Source organism: Odontesthes bonariensis, chromosome 11, assembly GCF_027942865.1.
Source record: "Odontesthes bonariensis isolate fOdoBon6 chromosome 11, fOdoBon6.hap1, whole genome shotgun sequence".
Taxonomy (NCBI): domain Eukaryota; kingdom Metazoa; phylum Chordata; class Actinopteri; order Atheriniformes; family Atherinopsidae; genus Odontesthes; species Odontesthes bonariensis.
The window spans coordinates 11,230,996-11,249,471 of record NC_134516.1 but is presented as its reverse complement, the minus strand read 5'-3'; the positions used below and the strand labels follow the sequence as shown (position 1 = coordinate 11,249,471).

General features: G+C 40.0%; 1 protein-coding gene across 5 annotated transcripts in view; it reads left to right on the top strand.

Moving 5' to 3' along the window:
- Positions 1-18,476, top strand: part of LOC142391622 (receptor tyrosine-protein kinase erbB-4-like) — a 319,136-nt gene that overhangs the window by 153,802 nt on the left and 146,858 nt on the right. For all 5 annotated transcript variants that reach the window (XM_075477530.1, XM_075477531.1, XM_075477529.1 and 2 more), the window contains exon 2: positions 13,796-13,947. In XM_075477530.1, the coding sequence (XP_075333645.1) occupies positions 13,796-13,947 (152 nt within the window). The remainder of the gene's footprint in view (positions 1-13,795; positions 13,948-18,476) is intronic.

Sequence of the window (18,476 nt, the reverse complement as noted above, 5' to 3'; positions counted from 1 at the left end):
CACTGAAGGCTTCATTTGCCTTTCAGTTGCTCATTATATCCAACTCAAACTTATTTCCTCCCCTTAGGGGAGACCTGCCCCCCCACCCCCCAGGGCTCTAACTGTTATTACTCATTTCTGTTTACAAGTGCGGCCATGTGTCGTCACGCAGGGTGCTTTTTCCATGTGGCAAATTGTGTTGCTTTTGTGTGTTTGAGGGGGAAATGTGGTGGCCTTGAGGGTCCAAACAAGCCAGCATCTCAAAAAAAAAAAAAAAACACACATCAACGTTTAGCCAAGCCGAACAACAAAAGAAAACACACGAGGAAGAAAAACAAAACAAAAAAAGTCCAGACTTAAAACAACGAAATGCAGGAAACACACCGAAATGTGTCAGAACACAACGTAAAAAAAAAAAAAAATGAACAACATTCTGGAACCGCCAATCTCGCACAGTGTGGAGAAAAACGCCGTCAAGTGATTCACAAAGTACGTTTTTAGGTTAAACACGTTTGAAGATGCGCAAATGAGCCCACACAAACACACACCTGCAAATTTATTTACACCAACGGCACAATTTTCCTTTACCGCTCTGATATTCAAACACGGGAGGCCTCGCTGCGGAAATGTCCTCCAACCTTCCTCCGTGATGATTGCTTCCCATATGGTTTCTACTAATATTCTGCTTGGAGCCAACACACCGGAAATGACACACACACACACACACACACACACACACACACACACTCTTGCACAAGCATCATGACGCGTGCATGTGTGCTGATCACAGGCAGTCTTTCTGTGCAACATTAACTGCAAACTTCATTTCCTCACAAAGACGAGCCACCGGCTGAAAATTGGCTGGGACGAGTCATTAAACCTGTGTCTTACACACGAGCGCATACACACACATCTGTTACACAAATGAACCCCCTTTCACACACTCAAACACCTGTGTTAGTGTAGATGGTGATAACCCAGCGACTGCTGAGAAATGATTGCCCCTTTGATAGAGGAGCTCCAGTTTTCATGCATAAATGTGTGCGTGCGCTCGTGCATTTGTGGGTCTTAAAGTCCATTTAATGATGTGAGTTTAAAGTGACAGTGAGTGCAAGGAACACAGCATGGAAATGTCCACGTAGTGAAGGGGAAGAACACAAAAGGAGAGAAATATTGTAAATGACGGAATAACGATGACGAAGGCTGAATGAAAGTGACATTAAAAAGAAAGAAGCAGACAAAGAACAACAGTGTATAATGCAGAAGGTAGAGTAAAAAGAGAAAGTGGAAAGAGCAGAAGTGGTTTGAAAAATCCGAAATTTGTCAAAGAGAAACTACAGATTTGGATAATCAGTGAGGATAAAGAGGAATTTATGCCTACTGCAAGATGTTTTGTGGCTCTGAACCCCACACTGGCCTCAAATCAACAGGCCTGAGCTTGCGGGGACAATATGGTGTTGACCTTAAAGGGATAGTTCGCCTCTTTTGACATGAAGCTGTATGACATCCCATATTAGCAATATCATTTATGAACTTTGACTTACCCCCTGCTGCGTCCTGTGAGCTGAGTTCCAGCTGAGTTTTGGCGTTGACGAAAGTAGTCCGGCTAGTTGGCTGGGGTCCCAAAAATAAAGCGTTTTGCTTCTCAAAACAATATGCGTTCAAAAGAGTAATACAGTTGCATCACAAAATCGTTAGCCAGAAAAAGTCAGACCTCACAATCGCTTGGCGCTATTTTCTCTCCCATCGTATCACTACGGGCTGTGTAAACCTTGCAGACTGAAGAGCAGACCGAGCACTCCCCTGCTTCCTAGCAGTAAACACCGTAACAGGTGCGGCTATCGGCAGGTGGCTGAACGCAGTGAGGCAAAAATAGCGCAATTTTGAGGTCTGACTTTTTCTGGCTAACGATTTTGTGATGCAAATATATTACTCTTTTGAACGCATATTGTTTTGAGAAGCAAGACGCTTTATTTTCGGGACCCTAGCAAACTAGCCGGACTACCTTTCGTCAACGCCAAAACGAGGCCGGAACTCGGCTCACAGGACGCAGCAGGGGGTAAGTCAAAGTTCATAAATGATATTGCTAATATGGGATGTCAATGTCATCCAGCTTCATGTCAAAAGAGGCGAACTATCCCTTTAAATGGTGATCGCTGCATGTTGGTATTTCAAAAAAAGAGAAAGGTAACTTTCTTTGGTAAAAATCCATGTTTGAGTGAAGCCCTTCTTCATACTTGTAAAACAGGGCAGAGTATAAATTTTTTTATTTGGCTCCATTACATCAGTCTCTTTTCTCTCTTTGGCCACCTCTGTCTTGTCTGCTCTTTTTTTCTAGGCATCATTGTCCAGTCATTAGTCAGGCCCCTGCTTATTGTAGCTTTGTTTCCTTCCACAGTGTAAATAGATTGTACTTCCTCCCCCCTGTTAACTGCTTCCCTTAAAAGAAAATGCCTTACTTGAGAACACCCTGCAGGGACACTTTCGCAGAGAGTGCACTCTCCATGTATGACTCTGTTTTCACTGCATTTTAGCAGCAAATTCTAACTATTTACAGTTCCAAACCAAGCCTTCCTTCCTAATAGACCAATTTTACTGCCAGCAGTTCTCCCAAAAGAAAATATGAAGAAAATATTGTGAATATTGTCGTTTTAAAGGGGAAGTTAATTTTTTTAAAACCTACAATAACAACAACATGGCAGCTCTGAACTTACAGTGCAATAGTATGTGTTTATTCATTCATTCGTCTTAAAGTACTATAGTAGTAGTAGTGAAATAAATACAGATAATGCCTTATTTAGAGGCTGTACTGTCTATGCCCTGTTCTCTCCAGTTATATGGAGAAACGCAGATTTCGAGTGATCTAAATAGCATCCTAATAAGGACTTTCACCAAACTGTTAGAGTGTCACGTGGTTAGAGTGGGTTGTCCAATAACCAGAAGGTCAGAGGTTCAATTCCCACTCTCGCCGCTCAAAATAAAGATTGGTGGGGGTAGCAGTCCACCTCCTTGCCGCAACCAAGGTGCCCTTGAGCAAGGCACCATACCCCCATGCTCTCCGGAAAGTGGCTGCCCACCGCTCCAGTGTATATGGCATCTGTCTCCATGAGTGTGTGACCTTGTGCATGTGTGTGTTCAACAGGTGCCAACCTGGATGGGTCAAATGCGGAGGAGTAATTTTCGTGTGACTAACATGACAATAAAGTAGCCCTAAATCTTAAATCCTCCCGCTTACGAATATGGCTGAATACCCTCTGCAATCCACTTCACCAGCAGCATCAGACACACTATATTTCAAAGTACACACAAAAATCTTCACCAAACCAAGCAAAAGAGAGAAAAAAAAGCTCTAATTAAATTAATGATATTCTTTGCTCTATGAAATTGATTCTGCATCTTGAAATTTCATAAAACTCTTGCAGAATGACCTCAGCATCAGTCCCCTTATACAATGGATGTTCATCATTGGGAGTCCACTCGGGTGTTTAACAGTCATCATTTTCCTGAGATATTAGATAGATTAGATTCAACTTTATTGCCATTGTGCTGAGTATAGGTACAGAGCCAATAAAATGCTGTTAGCATCTAACCAGAAGTGCAGTATACAGAACTATTTACACAAAGTACAGTGGAAATCTTATTGGAAATAAATATGTACATTGTTAAGAGAGTGCATATACAGTACATGAGGTATGCACATACAGTGAGTGGAGAATGCAGATTACATGCACTAAGAGCTGCATGTAGACAGTATTGTAGTATGAATAATATGTACATAGGCGTAGGGCCTGAGTAAGTAAGTTAAAGTGACGGTGCAGAATTCAGCAGGGTCATGTCTTAAGGCGACGTAAACAGCTTAAGGAGGTGCTCCGCAGTGGCTGCGGAAACAGGCATCATTTGGCGAATATTCTTTGACAGCGTGTGTATTTGGATAATCTTTAATCCCGAAACATGTCGTCAACGTCATATGTAGGCTTGAAACAATAACAAGCTCATTCTCCCAACTACACCGTAGCCCCCTGTACTTTCCAACGATTCTTGATTGGCGAGAAGAAGTGTCTCCCCGCAAGTTTGTTAATTCAATTAATTTAATAAAAAAATGAATAAAAACACTCACATCTGTCAACAAAACATGGATCGCACAGACAAAAGAATTGGATTTGGACATTTTGAAATTGGAATTAAACATTTTGGATTTATACACGCAACTTTTAACAACAACTTTGAATGCGATCTCTATTACTTGGTCTCAAATAAGTTTGTAAAACTTGTGCTGTTGGAATGCATTAAAAAAAAGACGTAAAATGAACAAATACTGAATATCATATGTATATAAAATGCATTTGAGCACGTGGAGAAGAAGGCTGGTTAAGAATAATCTAGTTCCTCAGAGTGAGAGCAACTTTGTAAATTAAAAAAAAAAGGAAATCAGAGCACAGTTAAAACAGCCGCACTAACTCATTGCTCAGGTTTCGGCTCGTGAGGTCGTTCACTTATGAACCCAGTCATACAGGGTGATCTGAGCATGAGCTTGACTCCTAAAATATTAAGTGCACAATTTCATTTCCATACATAAAAAGTCTACAAGAGGTCACACTGACCCCTCTAGATGCATCTGAAAATGTACTAAAAAGAGCAGAAATATCATAAATTTGAGAGGTATCAAAGTGTCTGTGTAAGGCTTTAACATTCTATTAACCAAGGACAACCTGCTGTGTAAAAACGTATTAGATTGGAGTTTAATTTGTGGTTTCGGTCAATTTGTAAGATTCGGTTATTTTCTTTCTTTAGGTGTTTCATTTTAGATGAAAGTCCTCATTTCATTTAGAGTAATCTCATGTGAGAGCTAAGCCTATAAGCTGTGTGGCTGGCTCATCAGCATCACCTCAGAGCTGTGTGACTTCTGGGCAGTAGAGAAGATGATGATGACGATGATGATTGTGATTGTGATGGTAGAAGCTGTGATGAGGTGGATGAAGACTGCTGGGCCTGGTATAAACCATCCACCACTGATGTGGTCTAGGTTTCAGGGATGTTTGAAGCAGGGTATGTGGGAGTGTGTCAGCTGAGGAACGGTTGTGTGTTTGAGTGGTTTGTGATGACAGGATGGATGATGACTTCCCAGAGATGGAATTTGCGGCTTAGTTTGGTGGAGGTTTGTTAATATAATATAATATTCTGTATTTACAGTGTGTTATTTGTGTCTGTCGCACTCTGTGTGTTTCCCTTCTGAATACAATTTTGCAGAGTGTTTGTATGCATTGAAACAAAAGATTATTATTTTCATCCCAGTTTTGTGTCTCTAAAAGTTGCTTTTTGAAAGAAAACACTGCTTATTAAAGTAAAAAAGTAGTTTATTTTCTGTCATTTAACGAGGACTGAATTGGAAAGAGGAAACTAAATGCAAATTTATGTCAACTAATCTCTCTGGGAGTAGAAATCCCCGTCTTATTGTTGTTGCATAATAAAAAATGATATTGCTGAAGGGAGAGTGCTCTGTTGCACAAGGTCTTGTTCAGCACATCCCCAAGGATTCTCAATGGGGTTACCAAGTCGTTTCACTTTATACACGCTTCCTTAAATCAGTATCAACTAGAAACAGGACATTCAGCTCCATTGATTTGCTAATGACACGCTGCTCTATTTATCAGTTTATTTATCAGAAACTACAAGCTACAAACTTTTCTTGGAGACATAAAGGCCAGAATAATATACATTTTTTACTTCTGAATTCACACTTCACACTATTAATCCAAAAAATATGGTTATCCCATTTGGCTTTACCTTGTTTTCCAATGAAATTATGAGTAAACCTGGAGTCGTTATTGGCCAGGATTTGTCTTTTTAATTCCCATATTAAACAGCCTTTAAAATTATTTTGGAATTTGGAGAAAATCCTTGCATTTGCCACATCAAGAAAACACTAGTGCAAAGCCATCGCTGCCCTGAGTCCATATCATTACCTGAAAATCTTTAGATTGATTCAAAACGCTGCGGTCAGAATCCTGACTGGATCCACTTTTCTCGTGTTTTAGCATTTGTACATTGGCTCCATGTAGAAATCAAATTCTAATTTGAAATCTTTCTTGTGTGCAGAGGCCTAAATGGCTAAACCCTGCCAAATCTGAAAGATCTATTTGTTCCCTATCCTGCAGAATAGCTGGTCACACAGAACAGATACAAATGGACATGATGGACATGATGAAACATGAAAACTTTTCATCAGTATTAATGATACTGTAACACTTTTTTACCAGAAAAAAAAAAAATATATATATATATATATAATTTTGAGACACTTTGGAGACATTTAGGAGAAATTATACTTTTGTATGATAGTTTTGTTTTCATTTCTTTGTGGTCATGTTTTAGACAAATAAAGCAAATATTCAGTTTAAGTGATTATATTGGCTTAGATTAAGATATTCTGATAAATGTGCATTTTGAAGGTATTTTTTGTCTTTCTTTTTAAATTTTCTTATTTCATACCAAATTTAAAATAAAGATATAAAAGGAAAATAACCAGAATATCAATATGAATAAAAAACTCTGTATGTATCTGTATGTGTATGTATATGTATATATTGTGAATATTATTTTTAATCTTTGTAATGACACAAATAAATTAAATTAAATTGAACTTAAATAAATATTTTAATAATCCAAAAGGTATTTTATAATGTTTCCGTCATTTAAAAAAAAAATATTTTTCCATGTTTTCAACTGACTATAAAATAGAAATGTGCTGCTTTGAATCACTCCTCTTGGTTTCCCTTTTTATTCTTTGGTACTCATCTGTAATTATCAGTAATTCTGGAAAAAGAATTCTAAATGACAGCAAAAGTGAATAAAAGAGAATCAAATTAGATTTTCTAATTGTAGGGTCATACCATCGACCTCAGGGCTCAACACAAGTTTTTTGCAAAAAGTTCCTCTGCTTTGAAAATGTAATTTATGCTTGATTGGTTTTTTTCCCCTACTTTTATGCATCAATTTTCCCCAAAGCTGCATAAATACAGCCGCTCGAGCGTTGCATGAAAAAGACATCAAAAACTTTACTCCATTTTGTCACAAAGAAAAAAAACATCAACAAAAAGAAAAAAAACAATTTCAGAGGGATTTGTGCCGTTGTACAACACTTATTATTATTATTTTACAGCCCCCCTCACATATAGTCTCATTCTTAATGCAGGAGCCCTCAGATATGTTATCAAGAGTTATAAATCCACTGTGAAGTTGAGCAGATAACCCATTACCATTTTTTCTTCAATTTTGTATCAGTGTAAAGAAATTACCTTCATGTCCCTCACAAAGATAACATCCAGAAAGACTATTTGAGGTAGTCAATAAACTCTGCGCGGGTGTTTGGCGCTTATGCTGCTAAAAAGGGATTTCTTCAGATTCTTCATTTGGAGAATTGGGGATTGCATCTCTTTGAGGTTAATCTATTTCCCTATGTTTCTGTGTTGAAATCCATCACTATCCAGTGAATAGAGGTGTGACCTCGCACCAGAGCTGGTTTACTGGCATCACGTTCATGTCTGTCTGCAGACCCCCACGTGCTGGTTTTCGCACCCACTTATTGAGCTCTCAGAGCTCCCAAACCCAAGGTTACAGCCTCTTCTGCTGTTTGAATGGCTTCTCTTCTAGCTCATAATCGGACTTTTTTTGTTTAATGCAAATAAAAGGGAGGCATGTAGTGCGTTTCCTTGAAACATGATAAACTAGAGTTTCGAGGGCAAAAAAATGTATCTGAACTTTCTATCCTACCTACATAGTTCTTAATCATTATTGGTGGAGCTCACCGTGCCCACTTGAGGTCCAGATTGCCCGCCTTGGTTTGAGGGATTTGCCGGAAAGTGATGGCAGTGTGCCATCAAGTACGAGGAGAAAGATAGAGGGGGAAATGGGACTGTCTAAAGCTGTGAGACGAGGAGAGATACCGAGAGAACAAAAGACAAAAATGACACAGGATTGTGGAAAAGGAGAAATGAGGTGAGAACAGGTGACAACGAGCACAGCTCAGTTTGTCAGTTAAGAGGAAGTGAAGAGGTAACTGTCTGCCTTTGTCTCACATTTCATGGACGGACCAGAAATGTGATTTACACATTCATGCCTGCCCTGCATCCATCACCACAGGAAACAAAACATACTAAAGAGGCTCCTGTATCTTCACAAAACTTGTTTCGGTTAGCTTTAGCAGCAGCCCTGCACTTATTTCTCTTCTATTCTCCTTGTGTCTTCGACTGTTCCGTGTCGATCCATTCCCGCGTTCCTGTTTCATTCAGCCACCTGCCTATATGACGATTTCCTCTTCCGCCATCCCTCACTGTTATCTCTGCTCCTTTTTCTCGATAACACACTTTCGCAGCGGATGAACTCCTCTGTCCTTTGTGTGCTCAAAACCAGCTCGCCTTCGTTCGCCTTTCGCCAACAAGGAGGTGCCGTGGCCATGTGAATAATGACTGCGTCTGAAAAAAAGATAAAGTAGCGTGACATCAGCGGAGCTTTGCAAGAGCTGATGAGAAGGAGTCGATAGTTAGGCTAAGAAAAAAACCTCCTGTTAATACGATATAATCTTTGACTTGTTGATGCTACAGCTACTATCGCCAACTTTCAGCATTCTCTCAAAGTGGCGGATCAAAAAACACTGTTATTAATCAATTTTGCAAGTGCAATATGTATTTGGACGCGACACAATGAATAATTCCCACATTTTGCAACGGTCACTCACGAGCTGTAGAATCGCACAGGGATACAAGGCACACAGTAGAAGGAGAGAAGCAGGCACTCCACCGGCTGCTCAGTGTCTGAACTGCAGTGCACAGCGCTCCAACAAGGGTGGCGACATGTCTTGTCCAACAAATGTTTTTTTTTCTCATCCCCCTCTCCGATTTCTCATATTTCTGAGACATCTGGAAAGTGGTAATGACACCTGTGGCCATGTCTCCAGACCATAACAAAGCATTTGTGGGGGTCTCCTTGAAGTTTTCACACAGGCCATTAACTTGTCCATGATGCAGTGATCTCCCAATGCCCCCAGAAACAAAAGAGAGACTGTTTATGCGTTGTTTTTGCCATTAGCTGGAGATCTGATGTCTGGCGCCGTCTTTCATACCCAACACACTTCGGTCTTCTTATCTTTCTTGACATATCATCTTCCAACCCTCTGATTTTTGCATGTATTTTCCTTCAGGGTATTTTTTGTTGGTAACCTTTCAACAATGTGAAAAGTGAATGGAGTAGAATTAAATGTGGATAACTAAGAATAAATGGGGGTGTTCATTTTGCGATGCAGTTACGTGTTTTAGTCTGGCTTTTTGTGCGTTTTTAATCATTCTCGTTTCCAAATCGTCACACATCGACAATTTTCCACTCTACAGTTGTATATTGCAGTGGGCTCTAGTAAATGCCGAAAGCAAATGATGCAAAGGTTTACATACTGTCATTAACAAGTGATAAGGTTCTTATAAGTCGGTGAGGTACGAAGGAATAGTTGGAAGACCCATACATGTGAAGTATTTGAGACTAAATTTGGGGGAAGCTATTTTTCACATCCTGTTTTACATTTATTGGCTATAATATTACATAACTGGTCATTAAAAGGTTGAAACCATACAAGTGGTGTTAGTCGGTTAGGTTTAGGAAACATCATGGTTCAGTGTAAAAAGATGCTAGTAAATTTGAACCATTTTGTTATTGAATGGTGCTCCTCCATTTTTTAAATTCAGAGTGGCGACTTCTCCCATGACAGTTAGGGCCAACTAGAAAACGCCCAGGAAGTATTTTGGAATTTTTGTTTCAAAATCTTGTGTTTTGTTTCTTTTTCAAGTAAAAAAAAAAAACATTAAACCAAAGCCACAGCTGTCAACATTAGCTCATATGTTCTGTTATAGTCCGAGACTCTCAGGTTACTGGTCCTCTATATTTGATGCTCTATCCAGGGTACTTAAGAGACCAATAAACCCGAACCCTCTCGCGGCCATATTTGGTATTCAATGTGGAGATGACCATCTTCCTTGGGCAGGATCTGATCGCATTGCTTTTGTCACCCTCTTAGCGAGAAGAATGATTTAACTTAATTGGAAACAGGCTGCCCCGCCCTCCTAATGTTTCATTTTCAATTGTGAAAAACAATAAATAAAGGGGGAAAAAAACAAAGCCACAGCCGTGACTCACTTCACATCGTAACCAAGCCAGGAAAATATGTTGCAGTATTATGTTTCTGGAAACCCCAAATGTACATATACAATGCCCACATTCCAGCTATGGGAAAATTAGGTTTTGGGTTTTTTTCGTATATTTGGGCCACAAAAAAAAAGCGGCTTTGGGGTTGCTCTAACTTTAGTTTTATCACCCCAGAGATTGAGTTTTATTGAGAGTTCGGCTGAGGTGGTGGATGGACCTTCTTGTCACTCGTGGGATTTTTTTTTCTTTTTCTTTTTCTTTGGTTTCATATATGCAGACACTCGGTTGAGATAAAAAAAAAAAAAAAAACCCGTTTAAGGTTTAAGAAGAATTTGTTTAGAAATAGAAAATGCTGATGTACAGAACAACATCATTGAATATTTTTCTGGTTTTCAGACGTAAAATATAATATTTTTATATGATCTGTCTGTCTTATTGATTTTTGTTTTGACCTTTCTGACAGATGGGATTAAATATAGATCAACATGTTGGAAACCGTTGAAACTGTCTTTCTACCATGAAAACACTATGGAAATCTTTATTTAGATGTTGAACGTTTTACTTAGTGCTACATTTTGTTGTGACAAATAAATGGAAGGACTGCTTTCTTGTTTCTTAGTGTAAAGTTGTCTAAAGCTGTTATATCCTCATAGCTCAGTTGGACGTCCTGACTAGCAGATATCAGCTCCCCCACCACACAAACGCACCAGCACCCACAAAAGAGACGTACACGCCTGAGCTGCTGAGTGGACATGGCCGCGTATCACCCATATATTAATGGGGAAAAGGCTGCAGCTCAATACTTACATTGTCCACTGCTGATGCTGAGTGAAAGGAGAATGGAAGTCGCCACAGATAGAAGGCAGAGACAGAGAAATAGATGATTAAGGGCAAAGAAAAAGAAATTAAAAGAAGAAGGAGAAAGAGGTAGAGCAGATGGATCTGGACACTTTTGAAATGAGCTCAGAGAAAAGGCCATTTACAGTAGGGTATGTCGACTTGAATGCTAATGCTCCAGGACGTCATTCCCACTCTCACATATACAAGACCGTGTGTCTCTTTCTTTCACTGTCTCTTCTTTTCTCTCTTTCATTTCTATTTCTTTGCCTGGCTTTACCTCGCTTACTCACCCTGAATCTGTGTGTGTGTGTGTGTGTGTGTGTGTTTTGCTGGCTGATATTGGCTTTTGAAAGTTGTTTTCGCCTCACTTTTCACTTCTCCTCACTGATCTTTTATCACGGCCTACAGACGCAAACCAGCACACACACACTTGCAAGTAGGTTTCAATAACAGATTATTACAGAAGTCTGCTAACCTTTCATCTCCACAACACAGAAAAAGAGAAATCCTCACACACACACACACATGCGCTTATCGATTGGACCAATTTTAGATCCACGTGCAGACTTTCTTAGAGTTCGTGGCCACTCTTAAATCATTTTATCTAATAACTCATCCTTGTGAGATGTGTTGTTGGGGGGGGGGGGTCAGCAAATATAATTTATCCCCATAGTTCAGGTCCCCTCACCGCCTTTCTGTCCCGTACAACCTGCACCCACAGCACTACGCAGGATCACCAAGGGGAGGAAGTGCGCTCATCTTTGCAGAGCCAACAGAGTTTATGAGATCTCAATGTTGTTCAATATAGGGGCAAGTCCGGCGATGCAATAGGCTGTTTTTTTAATTCTCCCTGCCTGAGATTGATTGTGAAACTGTGAACTTTGCCCGGAGAAATAATTTGAGTTGTTGTTTTTTTTTTCAGGACACGGCAAAAGGTGAAACGCCAACACTGTCTGACCCCAAATAGAAACCAGTGATCTTAGTTGCAGCTACAACAATCAAGAGAATTGGAGCAGCTATTAGGCAATTCAATTTTGACTGTGTCTGACCCTTATTCAACCTTATTTTCTGACTTGAATTGATATTTCCGAAATTTGAGTATTCGTTTCTCTTTCGTCCAACCAGCATTTAAGGAAAGATATAATGTAGCCTGTTGGACGAAAAAGGCCAAAGCAGCCGTTAGTATTTCTTTATTTTCGAATATGAAAAATACATAGGGTTATGGGAAACCTTTGCTTCATGGTGACTCTTGCTAAAAAGAAAACATCCCATCTAGTTTAAATTCAGCAGAAATTTGAATTTTTATTTGACATTGTGGAGCAAAGCCAGATAGACTGTTTTAAAGCTGTTCAATGTGATAAATATGAAGCAATGAAAACATAATGTCCCACACGCTAGCTTTAATACACAAACACAGCCAACAGTTGTGATAGTAAAGAAACGCATGTCCATTTCGAGTAGGACCTTTTCAGTTGAACCACTGACTAACTTTAATGAGCATTTCAAATGCACTGAGCCAAACACACATGCACATACACTCATCAGCAGCCATGCCTGCTGTAACATGGCAATGGTGCCAGCTGAATGGAGCAGATGGTCTCAGGGTTGAGACTGGGGAGGCTTACCGACTCCTGGAAAGGCTGGCAGGGACGAAAAGTGGGCTTGATGGGAGGAAATATGAGGAACTAATTACAGTGGTAGCCACTGTATAAGTCAATTGTCATGCACATTTACCATAAGCACTGCAGACAACAACACAGCTTTTTTTGTTTGTTTTGTTTTCTCCACCATTTCTGAAAAATATTTAAGAGCAGAGGATTTTAAATGAATCTTTTTCTGTTCCCATGTTCAAATTTCATAGGTTGTTGTGGGCTATCACTTCCCTTTTTCTGGTGTGGACAGTTGAGATTTTTTCTTAAGTATTTGTGCATATCTCGAGAGCATCTTCACAGCAGCATCGGAGGCGAGAATAGAGCATTAGCGAACATGGGCTGTAGCTCTAGGTGTCATTGTCATTAGCAAGGATTTGCAGAAGGTGCTAAAAGCTGGCAAAAGATGCGTATGTGTGCGAGATTGAGTGTGTTTGCACTCTCATGGCTGTTTTTTGCTTTGTGTGGCTTAAACCAAGAGACTAACCTACAACTTTCTAATTGCCTGGCCTTCCCACACACCAACTGGGCTGCCTACTCGCTATAATATCTTCAAAGTCTTGTAATCACGTCAGCCGAGTAAAGTCAGCCTATGTAAAGGTCAACCAATGCAATTTGAATATCTTTGATTAAATGGTGTGTCAGTGCCAGAACCCAAACTGTAGGTCACTGCCTCAGAGAAATGATATCCAACCCTCTAACTCCACTCATTTCTCCCCAAGTCCCTGCTCTTACAGCCCCACTCTTCTGATCCCCCCTGTTCACTTTCTTTTCTTTGTTCCCTTCTCTCCAACTGTATATGATACTCCCACCAATACACTGTTGTAGCACAAAAATCTACAGATCTGAATGTCTATGGCTGTCTTTCTTCCATTCTGCATTTGTTGTCCAACTTTTTCTATACTTTATAGAATCTGTAGTTTTCTTAGACTGAAGATGAGTAAAAACTGCAGTTTAACATATATAGTTCGGCTCATGGACTGACCTTTAAGTATCCAAAAGCTACACAACTGAAGGGTGCTGAATGCTTGAACAACAAACATCATTCCTTTTACTTTTTTTTTTTTGTTGCTGGTTTTGGAACTGCTCAAGACAAAAACTCTCTAACATTTCACCTTTTTTTCTGTTTCTGTGTCTAGTTTGTCCCGGCACAGAGAACAAGTTGAGCACCCCGTCTGACCTGGACCAGCAGTACCGCACCCTGAGGAAACTCTACGAGAACTGTGAGGTTGTCATGGGCAATTTGGAGATCACTAGTATCGATCGAAACCGCAACCTCTCCTTCCTCAAGGTATGGATGTTGAATTACCTGTGGTCATTACTGGGCGTCACTGATGTCATAAAATGTACAGTGGTGAATGGACGGCAAAGAAGCCTGCGATTGGATGTGTTGATACTTTGAACAGGGTCATGCATAGAAAAAAGAAAGACCCAGGTTGAAAGTTTGGGTGTTTTGGATAAAGAGTGGGATACAGGATTAGAATGCTTCAGCACCATGGACAGAGATAAAAAAGTGGTTGCCTTGCTTCTCTCATTCTCCGGTTCAGTGGAGTGGTCTTCTTTTTACTTTGGAACGTTAGTAACTGAGGGAAAAAACCGGAAGCATCTAAGTAATAGCTGTTCTTGTCAAAACTAAATAGCTGAAGATACTTTCAGTTGGCTTGAGATGCTGGGACTCATCATCGATTTGTTCAGTTCCTAATATGAACAACATGAACTATGAACTGTAGATCTTTGCACACATAACAAAGAACCGGCTTAAGTCAATTGCTTTGACTGGTAAAAAGTAAATAAATTAGGTTTATCCAATTGGACCAAATAAACAAGCCACTGCTGACATAGCAGTGGCTTGTTTAATGGTCCCTTATTTTGCTTAGGGAGGTTCCTAATTCAGCAAAATTAAGTGTCACTTGATAAAAAGCTGGTTAAATTTGCCAAAGGCTAAGAAATAGAGCTTGAATGTTTGCTTTAAGTTTTATGTTTCTTATCAAGGAAACGCTTGACTGTCCTTTATGAAAGAAATAGAGATTGTTGTGCACTGCAATTACTTGTAGCAGCAACATCCAGAACAAGTGGCACTCTTTTTTTTTTTTTCCAGCCTTGTCTTATTCCTTGGGCTTCTGACTATTTTCATACAGTCTTACTGATTTGGATTCATATGAATATTATAGAATTTACAATGAAGTTAGGGGAAAGCATTTTGGAAAAGACAGAGAAGGTGACTTTTTGATCATACCTAGGGTGTTTAAGTGTTTGCATCATGGATCAACACTCAAAGAGAAAGGAACTGTTTCAGTATTTGGATGCAAACATGGTAAATGGCCTCCCAGTTACTCGTTACCGCTTTCTATATGAACAGGTCGCTGTGATGTGACAAATCTGAAATTGTCAACTGCCTCCTGCAAATATTCTCATATTAAGAATGCTTAACAGTGTGACTGATCATGTTACCCAACTCTCAAAAAAAAAGTGCGTATTCCTCTAAGAGACATCAGTTGGCCCTTTTCATATTTGCATTCAAGGCATCTGATTTAGTTGATTCTCTTAGCTGGAAGGAGTTACTGTATTGTAGCAAGCAATGAGTTCAGCATCTTACTCACTTCAAGAGAGATCATGGATATCGATTGAAGCCCTTTGCCAGGGCAATACAACACAGCGCAATGAAACTACTCACGAAGAACAATTACAGTGAAAGAATTGTCTGCAAGATACCGAGAGAGTCTGCAGGCAAATGAGCAGTACTCCGAAGTCAAAGTGCTGTTTCCAGCCGACCACAGTAGTCCCTTGGGTGCGTAGTTGCTTTGTACCGCTGTATGTGTGTGTATGTCTCTAGGTGTGAGTGTTTGTGCATCTCCATCATTGGCGCTGTGTGTTCACACTGTCGCTGTTGCGTGTGCCATGAGGCCTAATCTCTCCCCTTCCTGCTGTTTAATGAAGTGAGGTGCAGTCTAATTACTGGGCCAGTGCTATCAAATGAATAGCATAAACAGTCCCATTAGACTCAGCATCATTAGGGAAACAATTAGGCATCTGTGGGATTGTTAAGTGAATGTGAAAGGGGTGGAAGGGGGTTTGTGGTTACCATAGGAACTCTGTAACAATCATCTTTCTGGTCACAAGAAATCAGAGCCAGGGTCCCAACGCTTAATATTGTTCTGAGACAATGAGTAGTTCAATGGTAGATTATTACCCTACTAAATCCCAACTCCCTATAGAAATTAGCTGTGTTGTGTCCAACCATCACAAACATTTTCTACTTCTTTTCTTCATACTTTTACGATAAGCAGCAAAGCCAGACTTCCTCATGTTTGAGTTCAGATGGTTTCCTCCCTATTTTGTTACCCTTTATCAGTCTTCAATTTGGAATAATGCCCTTAACTTACAATCTAATGGTTCGTGCAGAGTTCAGCGTTGCCATGCGTATATCTCATTTACAAGCACATGTTCCACACATTTGGACGGATACAGACTTGCACTCCAAGATCTGCGGGCTGGCTAAGAATGGCTAGGGAGAGCGGCTTAAGGAGGTGCATGCAGTGTATGTGAGCTAATAGAGTGTCAGGGTGGGAGGAAGGGATTTGGGATGGAAGCAAGAAAGAAGAGGGAGCCAAAGAAGGGCTAGAGGAATGCCACTTTTTATGGCAGGCAAAAACAGCTGCTGTGCTAAAATTGCAATTTTCAGCTACTGTGCCACAGGGGTATATGTTTGTGTCGGCATACATCTGTGGCTGCGTTTGTGTGGATATGAAAAGAGGGGCAATACAAGTGCGGAGATGGAGAGGGAGGGAAGGAGTGAGAGATGGAAGGCGTGGTGATTTCCCCCCTCCGAGAACCTGACAGTTAAATGGACGATATGGCTCCTTGGCTGCCTCAGCTCCACACATCTCTGACTGCCCCTTATCCCCCCGCCTCTCTCTGTGTTTGTTTTATCCAGCTTAGAAACTCACATGGGTGGAGCTTACACCATCATTTCAACATTAAGCTCTCCTTAACTTTATATTCCTGTGGGAGGATATATTTTTATTTGAATAGAGCAGTCTTAAAATGGGGGAATTTACACCCACACTGTTGAGACCAAGCCAGACAACAAGGGTATTAAGTGAAGTATGACCCCAATTTACCTCGTACACATTTAAAACTCGTGCTTTTTAATGAATTATTACTTTATTGTTTGGTCACACGTATTGAATTAGCAACAAAGTGTGTTCAGTCAGAGGCTGCTTCAGCTCAGCTGGAACAAAGAACCCTATAGGAGGTCAATCCAGCCCACAGATTAACTCTACACAGTGACTTTTTTTCTTCTTCAACATAACTGACAAATAAGTGCTTTAATTCTTTATCCTGCAAAAAAAAAAAAATTCCCATTTTTTTAATTAAATAAAGTGTAGGTAAATTCAAACCAGGTCGAGTCAGTACTTTATGTCAACCCTATTTTTTTTTAACCTGGAATATTCTGTTTTCAGTCAAGGCAAATTTGTTTTTCTGTCACCACGATACAGACAAAAGCATTATTTTGATTTGTCTTTGTGACTAGTGGGATGTATTCTATTTTCATTCCATTCATTTCATTATCACAGATTACCCCAAATCGTGTCAGTTTGTGTATACCAGTACAGTGGAAACCGCTTATAGTGGTCACGGATATAGTAATCAACCGCTTATATAGATCAAAAGGCTTGGGACAGAATCATTTCTATACAAATGCTGTTTAAATAATTTGTTTATAGTAATCAAGAAATCCGCTTATAATGTTCATTTTTGGCCATTTTATGAATGTAAACATGTGCAAAAATTATTTTAAAACTATGTGTAGCTATTTTATTTTTTACTCCCTTGATTCCTTTCTGGACGTCTGCTTCTGCCCTATGCTTCTGCCTCGCTAGCTAACGTAACGAGTTGACACCGGGCAGTGAGCGCAAATCATGGCTGGAAAAAGTCATTTTCTCTGAATGAAAAACGTAGTCTCCTCGAGGCGTATGACAAATTACCAAAAACGAGCCAACGAGACGCTGCGGCGAAGCTTGGCATTCCTCAGGCTACCTTGTGTAGTCTAATTAAGCAACGAGAGACAGTCATGAATGCTAACGACGGAGAAAGAAAACGACGGCGGACTGCGCAGTACTGTAATTAAACTTGCATGATAATAAAATTCAGTAAATGCTGAAGCTATCCGTTTCATTTAATTTTTCTCATTGAAAAACGATACAAATGGCATTTAGATGATATTCTGCATAAAAAAATAATTGAAATACCTGTACTGTAATCCAAATTCGGTTTTAGTAATCGAAGCTGCAGTCTGCAGGATTTGTTGTTGTCATACGTAAAGTCCTACTTTTTGGCATTTTAAGAGTTTACATGATCTATCAGAACGCTTGAAGTTGAAAACGGTGACCTCCGTAGTCGCAAAATGCAAGAAATGCTTATTTTTTAACCGAAAAATAAAAAGTTATTCAACTTCCTGTCCCGCCCCTTCAAAACACATGAGAACTCGTGCACGTAGACGTGCACGCCAGATGCGCGCACACGACTCCTCATTCATCAACTCACCTGTCATTTGCGATCATGGAAGACACAGTAAGTAGACAAGCCCGTAATGAAGTTCAATAGTCTTGATAAATAAGCGTGGGGACGAGCCTACCTTGTATCGCGCGTGCACAATTGGTGATTGACAGGCAGCAGAGCCCAGCTCGTAAACCTGATTGGTTACCTTTTACCGGTCCGGTCTGCAATTTTGTAAACAAACCTGCTGGCTTTGGAGGGACCTAGCGGGACATATAGGGGACCTAGAGAACTCTTTTTTTTTTTGTATTGGGGTATTTA